At 40.3% G+C, this 26,159-nt stretch overlaps 1 protein-coding gene and 1 long non-coding RNA gene across 4 annotated transcripts in view; one reads left to right on the top strand and one right to left on the bottom strand.

Annotated features, from left to right (window-relative positions):
• mnat1 (MNAT1 component of CDK activating kinase) overlaps nucleotides 1-20,652 on the top strand; it is a 124,604-nt gene extending 103,952 nt beyond the window's left edge. For 2 of the 3 annotated variants that reach the window (XM_069916283.1, XM_069916281.1), the window contains one exon: nucleotides 20,085-20,652. In XM_069916283.1, the coding sequence (XP_069772384.1) occupies nucleotides 20,085-20,180 (96 nt within the window). In that variant the 3' untranslated portion in view covers nucleotides 20,181-20,652. The remainder of the gene's footprint in view (nucleotides 1-20,084) is intronic. The other variant, XM_069916282.1, reaches the window with a different exon arrangement.
• Nucleotides 25-3,786, bottom strand: LOC138753371 (uncharacterized). Its single transcript, XR_011351140.1, has 2 exons — nucleotides 3,441-3,786; nucleotides 25-2,151 (listed from the first exon to the last, which is right to left on the bottom strand). It is a non-coding gene; the product is annotated as an uncharacterized lncRNA (long non-coding RNA).
• Nucleotides 20,653-26,159: the final 5,507 nt, after the last annotated feature.

Raw genomic sequence — 26,159 nt, 5'->3', positions numbered from 1 at the left:
GAAAGAACCACACAGAGTTGAAAGTGAGTTGAACCAACTGACTTTAATAGGACTCTTGCATGTGTTTAAATTCTTTGGAATCTGATGATACTTGCAACGTCTGCGACCTTTATGACATCAGTGGCTAAGCTGTGGCCTTGCCCTGCACCCGGAGCCCTCACAGTCAGATCTGCCGCGGACATGCCCGAGACTCCATCAGCCAATTTGCCTCTTGCTTGGGCGAGCCATGACATGAAACCCCCCCCAACCCCCAACCCTGAACCGGCTTTAGGAGGTGTGGAGTCCATGGCCAATACCTCCTTAGTCCGTTTGGTGGCTGACTTTGTCAGCGTGGGGGTGGCACAGTCACATGGTGCTCCAGGTCTAGGTCTGCTGGTTTGAGGTAGTCAATGGTGAAGGTCTCTTCATGGCTGCTCACATCACAGATGCATGTGCTTCCATTCAGATACACTAGCATGTATGGGCCCTCGTGCGGATGCTGGAATGTGCCCCTGCAGACCTGGAGGTTCTTGGGGACAAAGGAAAGTGTTGGCCCATAGCATGAGTTTGGGTCAGGAGCTATTGTGAGCAATGCCGCTGGTGTCTCCTCTGTGCCCACTGGCCGCTAGCACTGTGCCCTGAACCATCAGTGGGTCACCTTGGCTAAGTCTTCTTTGGGAGCCGCACGCATACCAAGAAGCACCCATAGGAACTCGTCCACTTTCAGGTGCTGGTGGAAATGCTCTACCAGGCTGTTGAACTGTGGATGGTAGGCCGTGGTGTGGTGCATTTGGATCCCAAGTATCTGAGTCAGCGCTGACCATAGGCTGGATGTGAATTGTGACCACCCCTTGTCTGAGGTGATGTTGGCTCCATGGATGTGCCAGCGAGTAACACGGCTTCTGGCCATATGGTGAACATATCGACCATGTTGAACAGGTCCCTTGCCCCCTGGGGGAGCAGCAGTGGACCAATAATGTCCACATGGACATGCTCAAACTTCCTGTGTGTCGGCTGTAAGGGTTGAGGGGGGGCTTTCATGTGCCTTTGGACTTTGGAGGTCTGGCAATGTATGCATGTCCTGGCCTAGTGCTTGACCATGTAGTGCATCGAAAATGTGACGTCTTCAACCAGTTGGAATGATGGGCCGAGGTTGGCCAGTGGACACGTCAGAGAGCAACTGGATGCCTGTTGGGCTGATGGGGATATCCTCATGTTCCAGGCCCAAGACTGCGGTACGGTAGGCTGGGATTTCTTTATCCAGCTGCTGTGCCTCGGCGAGCACCGCATTGTCCAATTCTGGGGACAGGGAATGCACTGAGTGGATGGAGGTGCAAGACAGTGTGTCGGCCACGACTTTGTTTTTTCTGGAGACATGTTTGACGGTGGTGGTATATTCCGAGATGTCTGACAGGTGGCATTGCTGTCATGCCGACCATGGATCGGACACTTTGGCCAATGTGAAAGTGAGGGTCTTGTGGTCTGTGAAGACTGTGAACTCCCGCCCCTCCAAGAAATACCGAAGTGCCGGGTAGTGAGGTAGAGGGCTAGCAGCTCTGTGTTGAAGGCACTGTATTTCAGCTCCAGGGGTCAGAGGTGCCAGCTGAAGAATGCAAGTGGTTTCCACTGACCCTCAATTAGTTGTTCTAGCATGCCACCAACTGCTAAGTTGGAAATGTCAACTGTGAGAGCTGTGGGCACATCCACCCGCTGGTGTACTAGGAGGGTGGCATTTGGAAGGATGTCCTGCTGACTTGTGTCCCAGTTGATTTCCTTGGCCTTGCCAGACATCAGGCTGAACAGGGGTTGCTTGATTTGGGGGCTGACGGTAGAATCGGTGGTAAAAGTTGATCATGCCCTCAAACTCCTATAGGCCCTTGACTGTACTGGGCCTAGCAAACTGGTGTATAGCCTTGACTTTTGCCGGCAAAGAAACCGCTCCATGCCAGTGGATGCGGTGCCCAAGGAAATCTATCTTGAACTGGCACCGTGGGGTTGCTGGCCAGGCCGTATTCACTCAGGCGGCAGCAGAGTGGGCACAGGTGCGTTAAATGCTCAGTGCGAGCAGCTGGCTATCAGGATATGATCTAAGTAGATGAACATGAAATCCAATCCAAGGGAGTCAATGAGCCGCTGGTAGGTGTGTACTGGGTTCTTGAGTCCAAAAGGCATCTGCAGTAACTCAAATAAGGAAAATGGGGTGGTGAGGTCTGCCTTGCGGACATCACTGGGATGAATAGGAATCTGGTGATACCCACGGACCAGGTCGACCTTGGAGAAGAAGTGTGCCCCATGCAAATTGGCTGTAAAGTCCTAAATGTGGGGCACTGGGTACCGGTTGGCCATGGTAGTGTTATTGAGGTTGTCGCATGGACTCCATCCCCCAGTCAACTTGGTCACCATGTGCAGCGGAGAGGCCCATGGGCTTCTGAGCGCTGGACGATCCTCATCTCCTCCATTTTCCTGAACTCCTCCTTGGCAAGGTGGAGTTTGTTGGACAGGAGCCTGGGCATGTAACAGTGGTCCTCGAGTGGGAATGCGCTGCTGTACACATGCTTAGGGGCATCTATGGAGAACTGTGGCTTAATAATGGTTGGGAACTCCACTAGTACTCTGGCAAGTTTGTTACCTGACAAAGTCACAGAGTCCAGGTGTGGGGCAGGTAACTTAGCTTTGAAGCGAGAAGGTCTGGGCATTCATTAAGTGTCATCCCTTGAGGTCGACTAGCAAGCAGTGTGCCCAGAGGCAATCTGAGCCCAATAAAGGCTGCGACGCTGCTGTCAGTGTAAGCGACCAGATGAAACGGTTGGAACCGAATTGTAGTGGGATGGTTCGCGTGCCATATGTGCAAATACTGCTGTTGTTGGCAGTGGTGAGCACCAGTCCTGAATTCTGATGCAGGTATGGCTCGAGGTGGGGGGGTGAGGGGAAGCTAACCTCCACTGCTGTGTCTACAAGGAACTTTCGACTGAGTGTCAGTCCCATAAGTAAAGGTGGCTATCACAGTGGCCAGCCGCCGTAGCTATTAGCAACGGCCAGCCCTGGCTTTTCCCAGAAAATGGCAATGGTGGACTCCTGAACCCCACTTTTGGTGGTACAAACACCAACGGTCTGAAATGGGGTCGCTCCCTGCTGTGGGCATCATCGGCTTTGTTGGTGGTGTGGGGAAGGCCCGGGACTTAGGGCGTGACGCAGAAACTTGGTTGATGGAGACCCTGCCATGCTGCTTGGTGTGCCACAGGATATCTGCATGGGCCGCTACTTTGCATGGGTCATTGAAATCGTCGTTAGTGATATCAAACAGTAATTGTGGCTTATGGCCATCTGCTAGTGCCAGCATCTCATTCATTAAGGCAGATGGCATGCGGTCACCTAGGCCGTCCATGTGGAGCAACCGTGCTGAGCGCTGACAGTGGGAGAGGCCAAAAGTACGGATCAGGAGCACCTTGATTGTTTCATACCTGTCCACAACTGGTGGCTGGAGTAGGAAGTCGATGATGTGACCTGCTGTTTCCTTGTCGAGTGAAGTGACCACATACTAGTACTTTGTGGCATCTGAGACGATTTGCCTGACCTGGAATTGGGCCTCAGCCTGTTCAAACCAGACCTGTGGCTGTGAGGTCCAGGAAGTCAGCAGTTTCAGTGAAACTGCATTCTGCGTGCTTGGGTCGGTCATTGTTGGATCCAAATGCCAATTGGACTGTTGGGATCATCAATGTAGTCGCACTAGGCATGCAGGGAGTGACAAAAGCACACAGTCGAAAGTGAGTTGAAACAACTGACTAATAGAACACTCACAGGCATTTAAATCCCTCAAAACCCGATGATGCTTGCAACTCCCAGCACCTTTATGACATCATCTGCTAGGCTGTGGGTTTGCCCTGCACCCAGAGCTCTCACAGTCAGATCTGCCACAGACTTGCCCACATCTCTGTGAGCTGGTTCGCCTGTTGTATGGACGAGTCACCACAATGGGCAAGTTTGAGGGTCTTATGGCCTACTTTTTAAATTCAATTGAGTTTTCTGAGATTCGAAATATTATGCAGAGTATTTCTAAAGGAAGGTTCCTGATTTGCAACATGTCCTATTTTTAGTAATCATGTTTATAAAGAAAGAAGATTTAGCACAGTAGTCCAGCCAAGTTCATACCTGTGGACTTGTATTAGTGAAATAAGAGCCCTCAGGTGCAAATATTTCCTGTGAAGAATGGGCTTGTTACAGCTTGAGCAGTTCTGGTTTGCTTTGATTTTTCTCATGTTCTAGTAAGAACACTTCAGCCCCATTTCAATAAACAAGTTCATGTTTTTATAAACCACAATAGATCCAGATATGTCAGGTGAGGGTTGTCTTCACCATCTCTTAGTCATTGTAGACAGATCTCAGCTATAACACCAATTGTGATCTGTAAATTTGTATTTTGCTTATGTTGTGAAAAGTCATCATTATTGGTTTGGTATGCAGATTTTATAATTTATTCTGTATGACTCTACTAGAAAACTCAGATTGTTCCAGGAAATGGAAAGAGAGTCCTGTGAAATGGCACAGGTCTCTGAAAAAGGAATGCGGAATGAATAATTTAAAATTGAAATTATTAGTCAAAAAAGTCAATCTTCCTTCTTTTCAAGAGGTGTTAGGAAGAAGAAATTTATGTGGCTGGAGGTTTTCCAAGAATACATTATGTTGTAAGTTTTGGAAGTGTTACAAGCCCAGAAGACCCTAAAACCCAGCAGCAATAGATATTCACCAAGACAAATAGTTATTTAAACATAAATAAAATAATAACATAATTACAGCACGGAAACAGGCCATTAGGCCCTCCTAGTCCGCACCGAACCAAACACCCCTTTCTAGCCCCACCTCCCTGCACAATGCCCATAACCCTCCATCTTCTTCTCATCCATATACCTGTCCAACCTTTTCTTAAATAATACAATTGACTCCGCCGCCACTATTTCTCCCGGAAGATCATTCCACACGGCTACCACTCTCTGAGTAAAGAAGTTCCCCCTCATGTTACCTCTAAACCTCTGCCCCTTAATTCTTAACTCATGTCCTCTTGTTTTAATCTTTCCTCCTCTTAATGGAAATAGTCTATCCACATCCACTCTGTCTATCCCTTTCATAATCTTAAATACTTCTATCAAATCCCCTCTCAACCTTCTACGCTCCAAAGAATAAAGACCTAATCTGTCCAATCTCTCCCTATACTCTAGATGCTTAAACCCAGGTAACATTCTGATAAACCTTCTCTGCACTCTCTCCACTCTGTTTATATCCTTCCTATAATTAGGCGACCAGAACTTACTTTTAATTATCTTTAAACATGAAAATAGAATCAAACTTTAACTTAACCCCCTTCTAATTCTAAGCGCGCGTGTGTGTAATGTGTATTTAAGTTCAGAAAAGTTCTTTGGTTCGCAGTCCAATCTCACTTCTCATTCCTCCAAGATCACTGGTTGCAAGCAATTCTTTTACTGTGCACAGCATTTAACATTTATAATGTTCACCAGGCTTTGGTGCTTGAAAGGTAAATGGTTGCCGCTCAGGAAGGTTCTTGTCAGTTTTCAGAGAGAGATTTGTTGTACATTTACTTCCATCAGCCACTTCAGTGTCTTGCTGAAGAAACTTGCCCCTTCAGGGTTCTCCAGATGATAACCTCTTTCTTTCAGGTTACCACAGAGTGCTTTTTTTGTTTCTCTTATTCCAAGTGAGACATTAGACAGCCAGTCCTCTCCTCTTACATGAACCACAAGGGCTTTGACCAGGCCGTCTTCCAAATGGCTTTCCTCAAGCTTGCCAGCTTGTCCTGTTTCAGTCCCAGCTACATCTGCTGGCTGTAACACTGTGGAAGTGATCTGTGTGTGTGTGTGTCTCTCTCTGAGAGAAAGCCTTTTGACTCTCTCTGCTTGCAAAACCACATGACCCTCTTAGAACACCTCCAGACAGAAGGCGGCTCTGACAAGATCTTTCATCTGTTGCCTTTTGTAAACAACAATCCATTAGTGAAGTCTCTTGAGCATTCTTCAAGGCTCTTGCAAAAGCTGTGGAGCCGATATATCTAGCATGGGGCAGAGCTCCAGTATTTTAAATAAGATCTGTTTTCAAGTGTTTGTATGTAACCTACTCTAACAAACCTTTCCCAATTTATCTTCCAAAAACATTTCTATATACCCTGTCACAAGGTACACTTTGGGTTGTGGCATAATGTATTCTATCTTCCCAATGCTCTTCATAACTTTGCTGCTGGTAAAAAGAATACTATCTGATGCACTGATTCTGGCAAGCTTAACTGGGGTATTGTTTTTCCAGCCCTTTTTGTGATTCAGTGTTGCTTTGTGCTATAAGCAAATGTTAGCAATCACTATGAACCCTATGGCAGCCCACTACACTAAAATAAAGTTGATGCAAAGTAGCAATGAACCCCACTATGATTGTACCTTGCACCTATTTTGTATGAAGAAAGGGGTAAATATTCTCTAAAATTTTGCATTATATTGCCTTGAGGGTGCTTGCGAGAAAAGCCCTTGACGGGGTTTAATGAATAATGAGAGTTTATTGTCTTACAAGTACAATGTACTGATGCACCAAAATTCTTAACTGCTAATTTACTTGAAGACAAAACACATATTAGGGAAGATCTTGCTGAGCAGAATTTGATAATCCTATGCCAACTGAACACTTGACTGCATGCTTATTAATGGTGATCGTGATTTCACTATTTTTGCAAACATTTTTAAAGCTACTTGTATTAAACATCGTACAAAACATTGTACGTTTTGATTTGTTTTAAATTATTCATTCTGTATTCCTTTTTCAGAGACCTATGCCATTTCACAGGCCTCTCTTTGTATTTCCTGAAACAATCTGAGTTTTCAGGTAGAGTCATACAGAATAAATTATAGAATGAATTTTTGCAAAATTTAGGTACACAAGGATTGAGCATTTATTGATTGAAACAACTCAATTGAATAAAAGGTGAAACCTGTTCCTTAACAGAATGTTATTGACTTTGTTTTGGTAGTTTTGCCCCTGAAACAGAAGGTACCATGCCAGGGCATGGATGTACTCTGACAATAAATCTGAACTTTGAAATTTGTCTCTTGAATATAGTGAATTGATGAGACATCAAGTCAATATTAGGAAAAACGATGTTCCTTAAATTATTTTGAACCAGGAATCAAGTTTTTGGATTTGGTGCCAGATGTCTAAAGTTTGGATTTGATGTTCTGTTTTTTTTTGCTTTGAAAAAAAAAGCATTTCAATTGATGGGCCTGGGTATATTGTACAGCAGTAAACAAAATAATTATTGTTGATTTCAAGTAAACAACAATTCAAATGTAACCCTATTCCTGTGAGTGAGAGAAAACACCTACCCAATGTGGTTTTACCAAATTCAGATGGAAATTTGAGAGAAATTGTTTATAACATTCAACAGAGCATGAAAACCCTGCCGCAGACATGTTGGAACCAATTAATAGATTTCAGATATGAGACTCTTGTTGCCTGTTCTCCACCACTGCTGTACATGGGTAGCAAAAATGCATTTTATATTTTTAATTTTATTTATTTGTACTGTTAAACATCTATGCCTATAAAATACAAGAATCGACAATATGCTGAGATAAATATCTTTTTCAGAAAATGGAAGAGGATATTTAGCTGATTTACTGTATTTTTGACTGAATTAACTGATATTTTGTGAGAACTGTATAAAAAGTTATGTATGCAAAATCACTACCTGATATTATCCTTTATATACTGTGGCAATAAAGTTTATTTGATAATGTCCCTTTATATTCAATTTTGCTGATTATGGGGTGTCTTTCTTTTTAACACCTCAAGATATTGGCAATTATATTTGGGTCAAAGTTCTTTAATCAGTGCTGTAATTTTGCCCTCTAGTGTCCATTGATCTGTCAACAATGTCTAACACAAGAAAAGAGAAGCAGGAGCAGGTAGGCCTTCAGGCCCACCATTTAATATGATCATGACTCATCAATGCTGGGGCCTCAACTCCTTTTTCCTTCTGAGTAAAATAAATTTAAATTGCAGTAAACGTAATTGGTTGCATAAAACCACTTCACCAAACAGTTAATTTTGAGGAGAATGTGACTGGGCCTGCTAATAGAGAAAGCCAAATCTAGATTTTTTAAAAAATGCAGTCAGGATTACAATCTCACAATAGTACGGTGTCTCTACTATTATTAGTGGCCAAATTTTAAAAAAATGTATGGGAAGTTTCTGAAAATAAAAAGCAATTGAAAACCACTACCTAATTTCATGAAGTATTATGGCAGTTGTTAATTTTCTAACCATCCAAATGCATACAATCTTAACTATATTTAACCTTTCATTTGGTAGCTCTACAAATTGTCAAATATTTTGCATTTTTGCTGCATCATCTAATAATTTTTTTCTTCCCATTATTTCATCCTTTTCCTTATATTTTTTATTTCATAATTTTAAGAAATATAGTGGAGTGGCCTTTTTAATTTCATGTGAATATATATTTAATACAACAAATGTGTAAGTCAGGTGGGCTCATGAATATATCTGATGAATTCTTGTATATGATGAGAATTTCATAATTCAAATGTGATGTTTTCAAAGCAGCAGAAAAATAGTTATGTGATTGCTCTCATAACTGAGAGCAAGGGTTACTTTAATTAATTCAGTTTTTTTGTAATGAATGAATTTATTAATAACCAAGCGGCTGCAGCGGAAATATTTGTTCAGCTTGCAATTTTCTTCAGCATATAGTTGTAGGGATAATAGTTGTTAGAATTGTAGACAAGCATTATTATGGGCATCTAGGGAGGCAAAACAGTCGTAAAAATTCACTGATAATAGCTGAGTAACACAGCCTTTGACCTAATTATACTGTTGACACATTCTTGCATGTTGAGCAATATTTGATTAAGTGGAGGTGTGTGATTCTATAAAATATAAAGTATTCGTCAAATAAATCCACACTTTAGTGAATCACTTCATTGTTGAAACATTAAGTTAGGTGTTCCTTGGCAATAATTTAAGAAATTATGAGAGCTTTTAAATGATACTACAAAGACCGGCAACATTTCATGTAATGCTCTGATTTATATAAAACTTACATGAAACAGTACATTATTGCTGAAACAGTCTTGAACACAATGCATTCATGTTATAATAAGCAATAATTCGTGCTGTTGAGCTTCTGTGCTATAAAATTGATTCTATGACATAGGCTGGTAAAGTAGGCATTTGGCATTCTTGCCTTTATTGGTCAGGGCATCAAGTGTAAAAGTTGGGAAGCAATGTTGCAGCTATATAATACTTTGATTAGGCCACATTTGGAGTATCGAGTGCAGTTCTGGTTACAGTATTACAGGAAGGATATGGAGATTTTGGAGAGCGTGCAGATGAGGTTTGCCAAGACAAACTTGGATTGCTTTCCCTGGAATGTCAGAGACTGACATTAGGCCACCTGATAGAAGTTTATAAACTGATGAGAGGTGTAGATAGGGTAGACAGTCAGAATCCCTTCCCCAGGGTGAAAATGCTAACTAACTAGCATTTCTAAGATGAGAGGGGGAAATTTTAAAGGATATGTGCAAGGTAAGAGTTTTGAACACGGAACTCTTTTCCAGGGAGGCTGGTGAAGGAAGATACATTAATTTTTTTTTTTAATTTTTTTCTCACACCATAAATCACATTAGCCATGATATACACTTTTTCTTTTTCACACATATACAGTGACTTTTTCTCCCCCCCCTCCCTCCTCCCAAGCCACCCCCCCACCCCCCCCTCTCATCCATTTTAGGTATACAATCTAGGTTGCATTAAACCCGTCAGACAATGTTGTCATTCAACGAAAATACACCAGAAATTCTACTGAGTCCATTCTTTTCTTTCCTTCTCCTTCCATCAACTTAGGTAATGTTTGTCCCTGGTAGGTTTTCGCTATTGTATTTAATGTAAGGCTCCCATATTTGTTTGAATATTTCAATATTATTTCTTAAACTATATGTTATTTTTTCTAATGGAATACATTTATTCATTTCTATATACCATTGTTGTATTTTCAAATTATCTTCCTATTTCCAGGTTGACATAATACATTTTTTTGCTATGGCTAGGGCTATCTTAACAAATCTTTTTTTGTGCATCCAAGGAAGATACATTAATGAGGCACTTAAACAGACACGTGGATATACAGGGAATGGGTGGGTAGGGTGGCAGATGGGATTAGTATAATTTGGCAACATGGCGAGCATAGGGATTGTAGGCCAAAAGACCTATTCTGGTGCCAAAATGTCCATGTTTGAGTCTTTTGAAATATTGCCATTGTTGTAACAAAGACAATATTTCAAAAGTATTGTCTAAATTGTAAAGATTTCTGACTTTGTGATTTGTACTTTAGTGAAATTTGACGCGGTTGATTTTCTACTGTACATTGGAAGAGCTCCTTTATTTACTCATTCTGATCATCTACGTGTCCACCAAAAGACCACGTTAGGCATTTCCACCAAAAATGGCAAATGCAGCAGTGCAGAATTCCATCAGTCATTTTGGGCTTTGTGTTGAAGTCTCTTAAATGGAGCTGAATAGGTGTTCATTGATTAGCCTGTGGTCATACAGTGATTACCTGATTATAGATGAGCAAAATTGTCCACCATGTCAAGGAAATCTTTAACCTTGGGCATTGAAACAATTTTAGTTAAGAACTATAATTAATTGTACTTAAAAGATTTAAATCATTTATGCATTAAGCAGTCACCTGAACCTTGAAATCTAATTACAATATTAAGTAACCGCACATTGCCTGTTGTGTGTAAATGTATTATTCCATATATTTTACTTGCTCATCAACACAAATTAGCTGGGTCATTTAAACCTTTTCTTATTATAGGAGCTTTCTGTACTTCAATCAGCACTCTTGGCTACAAAACAATAATTCCACTTCAAAATCAATTTGTTGCTTGAACTGGTTTAGAAGAGTTGAGTGGTTTTAATATTATGGCTAGATTCAGTTTGAATGTACCTCTTATGTAATCTTAGTTTTTGTGCCCTACAGAGTTGATGAATAAATATAAAATTACAGAAAGTTTCATATTTGATTGTCCTGCAATATATTAAGCTGAAACATCCAGTTAAGTAACATTGAAATTCTTTTTCTGAAAAGTTATTCATTTTCTCTAATAACATATAAAATGAAATTGCTCATGCATATTGAAAGTTATGTGTACAGCAGCTGGAGAATCAATGTGACATTTTGGAATTAATACCTGCACATTGAAGATGCTAAAAGATTCTGAATGTGGATATCTAGATAAGCTCAAAAATGCTGCTTCCAAATGATCTGAGTCACAGTGATGACAGAATTGCTAAAAGATATTTCTGTATTCTCTCATTCCCTCTTTCTCCCCTTATTAGACCTGTTGATCGCAATAAAGCATAGAATTAACATGTAGACAACTCTACTCATGAAAAAATATTGTAAAATCTCATGAGGATAGCTAAGTGTGTGAACAAACATTCACTACTGCTACTGTTTTCAAATTTTCATGGTTAGGTCAATTAGTTGAAGAATGGACAATCTGTTTGATTTTGATAGTCAGCCAAAAGAGCGTTAGATGGGAAGTGCTGGCTTTGAACAGCATGGTTGGCAAGACCTGTTTCCTGTTGACATGTGCACCTTTGTAATAGAAGGCTGTTGTAGGAAGATGCCAGCATTATATTTTATACTGAAAAAGCTCTAAAGAACTTAGCATAACATCTGTTTCCATTATACGGCAAACCTAAAGATTTTAAGAAATATTCAAACATGGGTTCAAGAATTCTGACCTTGTATAGTATCAAAATGAATTAAATGTACACGATAGAATGTGTGAGGATTGAATTGCTTTCCCTATATCCATTCTTTCCAGCTGAATTCTTTTAAATTAGAATAATTATTAGCTTAAAAAATAGAATACGCCTTCAGGGGAAAATAACTGCAAAACTTTGTTAGGACCATTAACTATGAGGCCATCTAAAATGGAGTGACTGACATCCACTAAAAAATGTGAAAAGATCAACATTCAGTTTGATTTAACATTCTGCAATAGCAAGGACCTCCCAGTGGCCAATCATTTTAATTCCTCACACCACTGCCACACCGACATGTCTGTCCATGGTCTCATGCACTGCCAAATCTCACGTACTCTGAAGATCCCTATTTTTAAAAATCTGTCTAGTTGCTGTTTCCAATAGACAGGATGTGTAACCCTGTATTTTACAGACAGGATACATTGCAAAATCTGCATTGTTTTGTTCCAGTAATTGCTAGTTAATTATTTCCATGAAATAATCTCTTATCACATCTCTTTCTGCCCAGAACCTCAGTCCCGTGCAAGTTTAATCTATTTGAGGTAGATTTTCTATTTGGAGTGAGAGAGAATAGTTAGCATAGACAGATGTACCTCACAATAATACGAAGATACTATGTAGCTAAAGATGATAACATGGATCCTAGTTCTACAGACTAGGTGCTATAATTTTTCTTTTTAAAATATTTTTATTGAGTTTAACATATAAGTATACATAATAAATGACAATTACATAAAGAAGGGAGAAAAAATATGTATAACTACATTTATAGTTACTTATATTAACTCAATCTAGTAATAAACACAATGTATGCAACCATGTCAGACCAATTTATTAGACTGTTATATTAAAATAGAAAAAAAAAGCCTAAAAACTAATGGAATAAACTAAACTAATCTAATCCCCTCCCTCTAATCAAGGTTAACTTTTTTTTGCGAATAGAAAAAAAAATCAATAATGATGTGGAATAAGCGGTGACCCCCACCCCAGAGAACGGACAAAGAATTACTGGAACATATAATACTTTTTGACTCTTTCAATTATAAAACAAAATTCTAATAATGGGCCCCATAATTTCATAAATTGAAACTTTCTATCTTTAATATTAAATCTGATTTTCTCTAAACTTAAATAGGACATTACATCATCTTCTTTGGCTTGGCTTCGCGGACGAAGATTTATGGAGGGGGTAAAAAGTCCACGTCAGCTGCAGGCTCGTTTGTGGCTGACAAGTCCGATGCGGGACAGGCAGACACGGTTGCAGTGGTTGCAGGGGAAAATTGGTTGGTTGGGGTTGGGTGTTGGGTTTTTCCTCCTTTGCCTTTTGTCAGTGAGGTGGACTCTGCGGTCTTCTTCAAAGGAGGTTGCTGCCTGCCAAACTGTGAGGCGCCAAGATGCACGGTTTGAGGCGTTATCAGCCCACTGGCGGTGGTCAATGTGGCAGGCACCAAGAGATTTCTTTAGGCAGTCCTTGTACCTTTTCTTTGGTGCACCTCTGTCACGGTGGCCAGTGGAGAGCTCGCCATATAACATGATCTTGGCAAGGCGATGGTCCTCCATTCTGGAGACGTGACCCATCCAGCGCAGCTGGATCTTCAGCAGCGTGGACTCAATGCTGTCGACCTCTGCCATCTCGAGTACTTCGACGTTAGGGATGAAAGCGCTCCAATGGATGTTGAGGATGGAGCGGAGACAACGCTGGTGGAAGCGTTCTAGGAGCCGTAGGTGGTGCCGGTAGAGGACCCATGATTCGGAGCCGAACAGGAGTGTGGGTATGACAACGGCTCTGTATACGCTTATCTTTGTGAGGTTTTTCAGTTGGTTGTTTTTCCAGACTCTTTTGTGTAGTCTTCCAAAGGCGCTATTTGCCTTGGCGAGTCTGTTGTCTATCTCATTGTCGATCCTTGCATCTGATGAAATGGTGCAGCCGAGATAGGTAAACTGGTTGACCGTTTTGAGTTTTGTGTGCCCGATGGAGATGTGGGGGGGCTGGTAGTCATGGTGGGGAGCTGGCTGATGGAGGACCTCAGTTTTCTTCAGGCTGACTTCCAGGCCAAACATTTTGGCAGTTTCCGCAAAGCAGGACGTCAAGCGCTGAAGAGCTGGCTCTGAATGGGCAACTAAAGCGGCATCATCTGCAAAGAGTAGTTCACGGACAAGTTTCTCTTGTGTCTTGGTGTGAGCTTGCAGGCGCCTCAGATTGAAGAGACTGCCATCCGTGCGGTACCGGATGTAAACAGCGTCTTCATTGTTGGGGTCTTTCATGGCTTGGTTCAGCATCATGCTGAAGAAGATTGAAAAGAGGGTTGGTGCGAGAACACAGCCTTGCTTCACGCCATTGTTAATGGAGAAGGGTTCAGAGAGCTCATTGCTGTATCTGACCCGACCTTGTTGGTTTTCGTGCAGTTGGATAATCATGTTGAGGAACTTTGGGGGACATCCGATGCGCTCTAGTATTTGCCAAAGCCCTTTCCTGCTCACGGTGTCGACTTTTGAATTGACTCTTTCAATTATAAAACAAAATTCTAATAATGGGCCCCATAATTTCATAAATTGAAACTTTCTATCTTTAATATTAAATCTGATTTTCTCTAAACTTAAATAGGACATTACATCATATAACCACTGCATATGAGTAGGGGATGAATCTCCTTTCCATTTAAGTAAAATAGCTCATCTGGCTTTCAATGTAGTAAAAGCTAAGACTTTTTCCTGAGATGCCGAGAAAAACCAGAGCAATTAATAGACAGGATTCCAAGTCGATCTTGAAAATTGTTGATAGAGTTTGAAAATTCTTTTTCCAAATTCTCTTTAAATTTGGGCATTCCCAGAACCTAAACTAGGCACTATAATTTTGAAAGCATTTTTCCATTTTTATGGAAGACGATCTGAAGGGAATGAAATTTTATTTTCTATCTTGTGCTCCAAATATAATAAACAAGATAATTCTGCTCAGAGTATATTTAAAATTTGTGTTCAAGCTAGATGGGTCTAGGCAAAAGATTTTGGCCTTCATTTCTACCTTTTAAGTATATTTCAACTTTAAACTGGTATGTCTTTGACTGCATCATGTTGGATAGGGTGAAAGATACAAGGGTATTTGTAGACAATTGGGCTGCTGTGCTATCAATCACATCATACCTTGAACATGCTGTTTTTGCCTTTTTCCATTCAGATGAGTCTTCCTGCTTGGTCGATTGTAGAGAAATCATTCTCTCATCGTAATGTTTATTGGTTCAAACCTAACATTGCAATTGTAAGAAAATTAAAATATTTAATATTAAGCACTTTGACTGTCTCACCTTTATTCAAAATGGCTCTTTGAGTAGTATTTCATTTAGATTTAGATTTTCAATATGTAATGATACCTTTTTAAACTGAATTTACAGCACATTAAAATTATATAGTCCAAATTGCTAGTCAGCTATTGTTCAGTGTTTTGACCTCTTTAAGAAATGCTTTGTGGGCATTTTTCTGTATTAACAATGCTGGGAACAAATTAAACATTCATGTAAACTATTGTTAAGATGGGAGAAAATTGTTTTCCTAAAAGTAGTGGTTTTGTCATTTCTTAATCCACCATACATCATTTACATATATCATAAATATATAACCAACTGTTTAAAATATAAAACCTTTTCTCATTTTACAATACTTATTTAGGTTTTTAGATAATTTAAAAAAAAATCTTAGGCACACAGAATGCTAACAGGCCATTTTGGTACACGAGTCCGTGTTATCCAATTTACCCCCAGTTAACCTACACCCATAGTATGTTTGGAAGCGTGGGAGGAAACCGGAGCCCCTGGGGAAAACCCACGCAGACACAGGGAGAACGTACAAACTCCTTACAGACAGCGCGGGATTCAAAACTAGGTCCCAATCGCTGGGGCTCTAAAAGTGTTGTGCTAACCGCTCCGCCAACCTTAAAGCACATATTTAGACCATCAGCTTTAGCTAATTTTAAAACATCTTTTGAATTAATCTTATTTCCTTGCTTTTTGACCTGAAGGTTGCACTTTTCTAGCTGCTTCAAGTTTGATTCTAATTTTCTTTTGAAAGTGCTTCCACCATTGGTTCAGATCCTACGTTCCAAATTATAAACAGTCTCCAATAAAATGTTGAATCTTATCCTTTAGTTAGCAGCAAATATCATGACTATTTTTTATTTTTTATTCATTGCATCTACATTGCATCTGAGGCACCTGCAGTCTCACACCAAGACACAAGAACAACTTGTCCGTGAACTACTCTTTGCAGACGATGCCGCTTTAGTTGCCCATTCAGAGCCAGCTCTTCAGTGCTTGACGTCCTGTTTTGCAGAAACTGCCAAAATGTTTGGCCTGGAAGTCAGCCTGAAGAAAACTGAGGTCCTCCATCAGCCAGCTCACCACCATGACTACCAGCCCCCCCCACATCTCCATCGGGCACACAAAACTCAAAACGGTCAACCAGTTTACCTATCTCGGCTGCACCATTTCATCAGATGCAAGGATCGACAACGAGATAGACAACAGACTCGCCAAGGCAAATAGTGCCTTTGGAAGACTACACAAAAGAGTCTGGAAAAACAACCAACTGAAAAACCTCACAAAGATTAGCGTATACAAAGCCGTTGTCGTACCCACACTCCTGTTCGGCTCCGAATCATGGTTCCTCTACTGGCATCACCTACGGCTCCTAGAACGCTTCCACCAGCGTTGTTTCCGCTCCATCCTCAACATTCATTGGAGCGACTTCATCCCTAACATCGAAGTACTCGAGATGGCAGAGGCCGACAGCATCGAATCCATGCTGCTGAAGATCCAACTGCGCTGGGTAGGTCACGTCTCCAGAATGGAGGACCATCGCCTTCCCAAGATCGTGTTATATGGCGAGCTCTCCACTGGCCACCGAGACAGAGGTGCACCAAAGAAGAGGTACAAGGACTGCCTAAAGAAATCTCTTGGTGCCTGCCACATTGACCACCGCCAGTGGGGTGATCTCGCCTCAAACCGTGCATTTTGGCGCCTCACCGTTCGGCGGGCAACAACTTCCTTTGAAGAAGACCGCAGAGCCCACCTCACTCACAAAAGACAAAGGAGGAAAAACCCAACACCCAACCCCAACCCACCAATTTTCCCTTGCAACCGTGTCTGCCTGTCCCGCGTCGGACTTGTCAGCCACAAACGAGCCTGCAGCTGACGTGGACATTACCCCTCCATAAATCTTTGTCCGTGAAGCCAAGCCAAAGAATCCTATGCTCCTTGCTATTTCGACCTTCAACCTATTGAAAAGTATACCAAGGACACCTTTACAGTTTTCACGAGAGTAGATAGTGACTTTTTGTTCCAGTTTCTAAATAAAATCTGCTGGAAAGCTCAGCTGACTTTAAGAATTTAGACTGGTGCATAGCTGCAGTGTGATGAATGTGACATTTAAAAAGATATCAAGGTGCAGTGAAGGATCATCAGCTCAGAAATAAAAGGGCCACACCGGTTAGAGGGGAGAAAAAAAAACTATTTTGAATTCTGGAAATTTTGCCAACTCGAATAGTTTAACAAAGAACAAAGGTAATCTTTAATATCCAGTCCATTTGATTTGTAAATATTTTGGACAAATCTGAAACATGGCTTGTAAATGCTCCAAAGCAATTGGCACCAAACCATTTTGCATTTAGATCTCTCAAATTGCCTCTAATTATTGATCTCGGGTTCTCTCAATATATCGTTTCAGGAATAATGGTTGTTTACATCAAAAGAGATCGTAAAGTGGCTCTCTGCATTGAACACCATCATTTACCTTGGAGATCTTAAAAGTACAACACAGGAAATAATTCTACATCACCCAGGGCTTCCAGGAATCTTCCATTTCCTTCCTTAGATTGCATGACTTCTAACTTGGCATTGCAAGCAAATTTTAATCAACACTCATTCAGTCTATATACATATCCAGATAAAACTGTTCTGGAAAAACTTTATTTTGACTCTTTCTTCCTGTGGTCTCCGACACATCTCTTCAGCCATGCAGCTGCATTTTCCCAATAGAACAAAACAGGCCATTGGGCCATTCTAGTCTGTGCTCACCACCATTCCACTCGTCCTATTAACCTGCTCCCATTTCATAACCCTCCAGACCTCTCCCATCCATGTCCAATCTATTCCTAGAACTCAAGAGCGAACCCCCACATCAGATGGCAGCCCATTCCAAACTCCCACCGCTCTCTGAGTGAAGAACATTCCCTTTAAACTATGACCTCGTGTTTATCTCCCCCATTCTGTGGGGAAAAAAGCCTACTCGCATCCAATCTGTCTATACCTCTCATAATCTTGTAAACCTCTATAAAATCTCCCCTCATTCTTCTTTGATCCAAGGATAAAACCCTAACCTGTTTAATCTTTCCCTTTAACTCAATTCCTGAAGACCTGGCAACATTCTAGTAAATTTTCTCTGCACTCTTTCAATCTTATTGATATCCTTCCTGTAGTTAAGTGACCAGAACTGCACACAATACTCCAAATTTGGCCTAATCAATGTCTTAAACAACTTCAACATAACATTCCAACTCCTATAATTAATACTTTGATTTATAAAGGCTAAGATGCCAAAAGCTTTCTTTACAACCCTGTCCACGTGCGATGCCACTGTCAGGGATACTTTTTAATTTTAATTTATAGAAACAGCACATTAACAGGCAAACAATCAACCTACTAACCCATAAGTCTTTGAAATGTGGGTGGAAACGGTAGCACTCGGAGGGAACACACATTGCCACATGGAGAGCATTAACACTTCCTACAGCACAGATTTGAACTTAATTTGCTGGTGCTGTAATAGTGTTGCATTAACCACTACTCTCATTGTGATGCCCTAAGGAGACTTGTTAAGATACAATGTAGCAACCAATCCAGTGTCTTTGGAAATTTCATTTTAATATCCACCGCCTTTTTCAATCTGTTTTTACCTGCCTTTCACAGATTCATATTTCTTGTCTGAATAGCTCATGGTTTTGTAAGTGTTCATTCAATTCAGTCCATTATTGAGGACCTCAGCAGTTTGCTCGCAGGAAGTTACAATTGAGTACTTTCCTAGCATGTACATGAGTGCTGTGACTCCTTTTCCAAATACCTGTTGTTCTTGTTAAGAACAAGAATGTTGCATTCCTGCCTGCATAAATGATTACCAACCAATGCAATTCACATCCATAATGGGTTTTTTTGTTTTGGGAGGCTAGTGGTAAAGCATATCAGCTCACGTCTGAGCGGTGACATGGATCCACACCACCCAAGACATACTCTGATCTTACTGCTGTCCTCAGGAAAGAGGTATGAGTGCCATAAGACTCATATCACCCAGGTTCAGAAATATTTGCTACCCCTCCACTATCAGACTCCTGAACAACACTTAATCAGGGTCATTTAAGGATTCTTATTTTGTACATTATTTATTACAGAATATTTATATTTTCTGTATTTGCAGTCAGTTTGTTTACATTTCTTTCATTGTTTACATTTGTCTCTTTTGTAGACATATCTTTTTCTTGAGTAAAGTTTATACTACCAGTGGTTAGAAATTCTGCCTAGTCCGCAGGAAAAACAGTAATCTCGGGGTTGTATGTTATGTCATGCATGTACTCTGACAATAAATTTGAACTTCAAGGTATATTACATATTTTATATGAATTTGCATTGCATATATGCAGAAGATGATGTACATCTAGAATTCTTTACCCTGGAGGGTTGTGAAGGCAAGATCATTAGGGGTCCATAAAGAGGAAGTGGATCATTATATCGAAAGATATGGAAGTTGACAGTCATAGGGAACTGGCTCAGGAGGGAAGATGGGAGCATGGGGAAGAGTGGCCATGGTTAGAAAGAATAGCGGGGCAGGCTTGAGGTACTTACTGGCTCTTCTAATCCTATTTTCTTGTGTTATATTCAATATCTGTGTTATCGTTGTGGCTTCTTATTGCTGTTCCTGCTGTGAGTTGTACCTGTTCAGGGAATCTCTGACCATTTGTGACGGACGCTACATTAAAGTACAATTATTGCTAAGAAAACTTTTAACTGCTGGTGATTTTACGTCATGTGGAGTTGGTTGTACATCTTGGGTTTCTCTGTTATCAGTGTTTTAAAATTGGATATGGAGCTGTATTTATTTATAACTGATATTGTTTTGTAATTTGTATTGCTGTCCATCTAGTTAAAGGAATTTGTCTTTAGATTATAGCAACTTCTATTATCGTTCTTCCATTCATTTTATGTGTATTGTTTTTAAAGGTACCTGAACCATGTACGTACAGCTACACCCCAGGACCTTGCTGGAGGGTATACCTCTTCTCTTGCATGTTACCGTGCTCTACAAGATGCATTTAATGGTCTTTTCTGGCAGTCCAGCTAGTCTGATAGATGTGGAGCTTCAAAAGCCATTGGATTGGTACCAGGAATTTCAACAGCCAGACTTCCGTTAAAAGCTATCGGCCACACTACAGCTGAATGGAAAATTGACATGCAGCTAAATAAATTGAACTTAGACAGCTGTTTGGAGGAAGCAGGTGATAAATTTCAAAAGATTAGCATTTTCTATTTACAAGAGTATGCGGCAAGATCCATTTACAGGAAGGAGATGCAGGTTAAATGCAGCTGCTTACAGATGGGTAAGCACCATTTGACAGAGAATATATAAACTGATAACTAAAGATGATCAAGGAACTGTTAGTATTTCTGAAAATGTTTTTATTGGAGCTCAGGAAAGAAACCTGTTCTGTAAAAATGAATCAGTTTGTTCAGATACTATAATTGTGAAGGTTTTCATTTATTTTGAATAAAATTTATTGACACTTTTAAAGTTGTTTTCTTAACTATTAATGCATCAATAGACAAAAAGTGAATATATATTGTGGTAGCAACATAGGTTTGATCCAGTGCTGTGTGTAAGTTTAACCATATAACCATATACAGCACAGAACAGGCCAGTTTGGCCCTACTAGTCCATGCCGGAACAAATCCCCACCCTCCTAGTCCCACTGACCAGCACCTGGTCCATACCCCCCCAATCCTCTCCCCTCCATGTAATTATCCAGTCTTTCCTTAAATGTAAATAACATCCTTGCTTCAACCACCTCTGCCGGAAGCTTATTCCACATCCCAACCACCCTTTGCATGAAGAAATTTCCCTTCATGTTCCCCTTATAAGTTTCCCCCTGCATTCTCAAACCATGGCCTCTGTCCCTTTTAAAATCTTGAACACCTCCATCAAATCCCCCCTCAATCTTCTACGCTCCAGAGAAAAAAGCCCCAGGCTGCTCAACCTTTCTCTGTAACTCAAACCCTGGCATCCTCTCAACATTCTCGTGAACCTTCTCTATTTTGTTTATATCCTTCCTATAGTTTGGTGACCAAAACTGCACACAGTATTCCAAACTTGGCCTCACCACTGCTTTGTACAATTTCATAACATCCCAACTCTTGAATTCAAAATTCCGATTTATGAAGGCCAACATTCCAAATGCCCTTCTTCACCGCACCATCGACCTGAGTATCAACTTTGAGGGTACTATTTACCATCACTCCTAAATCCCTTTGTTGCTCTGCACTCCTCAATTGTCTACCATTCAATGTATATGACCTATTTAGATTTGCCTTTCCAAAATGCAAATGTATGTATGTTCTCGTTGTCTGCATGGCTTTCCTCTGGATGCTCTTTCCTCACACCCTCCAAAAAAATACAGGTTTGCAACACTGAATTTTGGACAGATCTATGTAGGTTGATTGGTGTATTTGGATGGCATAGGCCTGTGGGTCAGAAGGGCCTGTTTCTGTGCTATATTTCTAAAACGAAAAGAATGCTTGATTTATTATTGCCAAGGTATTTTTGTTGATGCATTCATTTTAAATACGTTAGAGATGAATGCATGTGGAAATCTAAACATACCTGCCTCTTTGTGCTGCAATTTGCGATGTTGTGTTGCGGCCCACCACCACGGAGATCGAGCTGGCACATCGTGCAGCGTGCGTAGTAATAAACAGCAGCGCAACACACTGTAACACAGCGAACCGGCGCGGTTGAAAGCTGGAGCGGTTCAAGACCAGCAGCCCTAAAATGGCACTGCCCAGCTAACAGATCAATAACAGGCTGGGGAAGAAGGGTTCCCACCCGCTATTGTTATTCATACGGCTGTTGTCAGCCAAAATGAAACAAATGGCGAGAACACCAACTGTATAAAAGGAGCCTTTCCAGCTTCAATAAATCTCAGAGCTTAACCTCCCACACTGCGAGTGTGTTTTTTTGTAGCAGTCGGCTACCGTTGCTATTTGATCTTTCATTGGGCAATATTCAGATAGAATTTCCTGAAATCTTGGATATCCAAGAATACAATAAGCATTATTTTGTTTAGATTTTTATCATCTCATTTATGTTTATATACTGATTATGATTGCATAAGGACACGATGTAGCTTAATCTTACATACCAGATGAAAATTAAACTCTCTTAAGTTTAATGACTTTCCCAAGCAAAGAACTGTCTGAAATCCAGTGTTGCAAACCTGCATCATTTATGCAGCCCTGTTTGTGACTGCTGCCTTGGTCAGTTGCAATATGGAAAAAAATGAGAGCAATCTCACACTTGAGACAACTATCTTTTAAATTTAGTTAAGGGAAAAAAAGCATCTTGTCTGCCACCTCCAACCTTAAGAGTATTCTCTTCAGCATTAAAGTGACATTTTCCATTTTTGATTTGGCCATTTGTAGGATGTTGCAATTGAAACTAGGAAAAAGGACAAGAAACATAGAATAATTAGGGCACAAACAGAAAACATTGTTATTATCAGTTCCTTGTAATAATCCATTTGGCTCTTTTCCATTTCTCTCCCCCTTGGTACTCAAGTACCTCTGAAGTTCTTTATGCATGAATGGCCACTTCCATCATCCTAAATGTCACAAGAACATTACAACTTTTACCTCTGAAGCTGAAATTCCTCACCCTATGAACTATTCTAAAAGCACTTTAAAAAAAAAGAATCCCATCTTGTGTTATACCTTTACAGCCTTCCCAGAGTCCTGAGCATCCTTATGACTACATTCTATTTCCTACTTACTGAAGATTAAAACTTGTCATTGGGAGGAAGGGAAATGGAGATGAGAAGCAGTGAAAAAGCTGGTGCGCTGCAGTGCTGCATGCAACGAATACAGCTGGATCAATGTGAAACAAACAAAAAGAATGGTGGTTAAGCAAAAGTGAATAGAGATGGTGCTGGTGGCCATGTTCAACCCCAAATCCCGCTCGGCAGAAAGATATCAATGAGTTCAACAGACTCATTCAGACATTGCAATATGATAAAATCTGTGACTAAACTGTATACACAAAACGTTTTTCATCTCATGGCGTTACCCGACTTGTATTCAGACTATTGTTTTTAATGATAGTCTCCGAACGATATTAATGTTTTTGCTGAGAATGCAAAGGATCATAAGAAACTTCTCTTGAGAACCATAGAAAAATTACAGCACAGAAACAGGCCCACATTGGTCCCTCGCCACCTTTTCTTGCCTAGTCCCACTGTCCTGCATTCAATCCATACCTCTCTCATCCATATCTGTCCAAATTTAAAAGAAATAAAAATCGTGTCCGCATCTACTTCAGCTGGAAGCTCGTTCCACACTCCCACCACACTGAGTGAAGAATTTCTCCATGTTCCCCCTAAACTTTTCCCTTTTACCCTTAACCCATATCCTCTTGTTTGAATCTCATTCATCCTCAGTGGAAAAAAGCCTATCTACATTTACTCTGTCTATTCTCCCCCCCCCCATTAATTTTAAATACCTCTATCAAATTACCCCTCATTCTTCTACAGTCCAGAGAATAAAGTCATAACTTGTTTAACCTTTCCCTGTAACTCAGTCCCTGAAGTTTGGGCAACATCCTAGTAAATCTTCTCTGCCCTCTCTCTTATTGATATCCTTCTTGTAGTTAGGTGACTAGAATGCTGGGAGGAGCATACCTTTATCAAATGAGCCAACCCCTCATTCAGTGTCCTGTCTTCAACGTGTTAATCACTACATCCTTCATATCATCATATTCTGTGCTAGGAGGGTAGATTCAATTTTAAATTGTCAAATTATGGAAATTTTCTAAGCCAGCACAACCCTGAAAGACTATTTTTACCTGCTTCCCTCATCCAGGCATAATAATATCTTTGATCTTGTACTTTAAATGGATGGGGGTGGGGGGGAGGAGGTAGGGAGGGTGGGATGGGAGGAGGGGGGGGGGGAGAGAAAATGACACTGTATATATCTGAAAAGGAAAATGTATGTATCATGGTCAATGTGGTTTATGGTGTGAAAAATAAAAAATTTAAAAAAAAATTAAAAAATCCAGGCACCATAAATTTTGTTAGGTTTCTACCTGGAAAGCCAGAGACATTATCCAGGATAATGCAGTTGTGTTCGTAGCTCTGGGAGAAAAGTGAAATGTTGGAAGTGGAGCCACTTGAAGTTAAAAAAAATTGGGAGGTGAAAGTAGAGCAACTTTGGGAAGGGGGGGGGGGGGTTGAAGAGATACGTAGGATCATTGGCTCTGAATTAAACTTCTATTTAATATTTTGCACAAGCCACAGCCAAAATTAGCATAAATAAAGTCTCTGCTATTGGCAGATGTGGTCATATTAGCTATAGGGAACATAACTGGCTGAAGAAAGGAATAGAATTTGGTGATGGGGGTTGGAGAGAAGGCATTATGGCCAAACACCACAATAATTTGATGCACAATTGAACCTGCAGCTAGAAAACAACTAATGAGTGGAGAGATGGTTAGCCATTAGTTACCATATTGTGGTGGAAGGAGGAAATGACAGATGTAGCTGAACTGGAACTACTTCAGCAGGGCCAATATAGGGTGACAAGTTGGTAGAGGTAGTAAATCTTCTTAATACAGCCATGTTGAGTGCAAGGTCAAGTTTATTAAAATCAATAAAGTTTAAAATTGGCAACTGTTTCAGGCTTTTGAATCATAACCAGGAGCATTTAAGAAAGGCCAATATACAACAGCAGGTAAGGAAAGTGAGTGGAACCCAAGGAGACGTTTGCAGGAGACATTTTAGGTGGAAAATCTGATAGAGTTGTCTTATTCACTGGCATGTATGGTAGTTTCATTGCTGTGGATCCTAAAAAAAACATTGAATAATGTCCTTATCAAGGCAGAGGGAATTGTTCTTCACTGTTAGCATCCCTTTATTAATTAATATAAAAATCACTTGTTGAGCATCTGATTCTACCATGGAAAACCAGAGAAGTTAAACGTAAGGCTACCACACAAACAACCAGACAATAAATCCCTAACCCTAAGGTTCTCAACCTTGTTTTCCCCATTTACATACTACCTTAAGTAAAGGATTACTTAAGGTGGTGTGTGAGTGGGGGAAACTCAGTGAGCCAGTCAGCATCTATGGAGGCACAGGAATGGTCAACATTTCAGGTCGAGATCATCCATTAGGGTTAAGCTCTTTTGCTATCAGGTAATGCGCACAAAAATGATTCATTACTGTTATCAAAAATTAAATTTCCTTCTATTATTAAATGTTGTGACTATAAGAAGTACAGGAAGAATGGTAATATTAAGTAATTATCCTAGAAATTATAATTTTAAAGCTGAAAAATACACTGAAAAATACCAACTGTGGGGAAAACAACATTTGATTTAAAAAAATCAATTATTTATTTCAAATTACGTGATGCAGTATTTTGAATTTTTTGTACAGGAGTAGATAATGTCGAGTCAGCATTACAATGTTGTGGGTTGTTGTGTCATGCTATTAAGTTCCAAATCCTGATTGCAATCAAAATGATTGCACACTTCTGGCTTGACTGATAACACTTTGGATACCTTGTCCTTTCACACATTATTTTATGTATTCTCACGTGGAGGTGAATAACTTATTTTTATTCTTGAGTTCTCAGGAAGCCAGTGATTATCTAGGATTGGTAACAAAAATAATAAGAATACTAATGTAATCTTCTCACTTTTCTCTAAGCCGCAGTGCTACATTGTCTCATAAGATCAACAACTTTATGACCTTCAAAGTTTTTAGTATTTAAGGTAAATCTTTAAGTGTTTAGAGTTCCTGTGGAGGTGAACAAGAGATTGCTATTGTTGCAAAAACATTAGCTGATCTTGTCCAGGCAATTTGGAAACTGCAAATGTCCTGATTCTATACTGGAAAATTCCTTCAAAAATATTTTCTGTACAGTGAAGCACATTACAGGCACAAGTGATGTCCACAAGAGTATCTATATTAGTGTTATTGAAACATTACATGTATATATTGTAGGCCTGGCAAAACAATGCATGCGGATTAC

The sequence above is a fragment of the Narcine bancroftii genome, chromosome 2 (genome assembly GCF_036971445.1).
Source record: "Narcine bancroftii isolate sNarBan1 chromosome 2, sNarBan1.hap1, whole genome shotgun sequence".
NCBI classification, from domain to species: domain Eukaryota; kingdom Metazoa; phylum Chordata; class Chondrichthyes; order Torpediniformes; family Narcinidae; genus Narcine; species Narcine bancroftii.
Note: the sequence above shows the minus strand (reverse complement) of the source record. Positions and strands in the feature narration are given on the sequence as shown.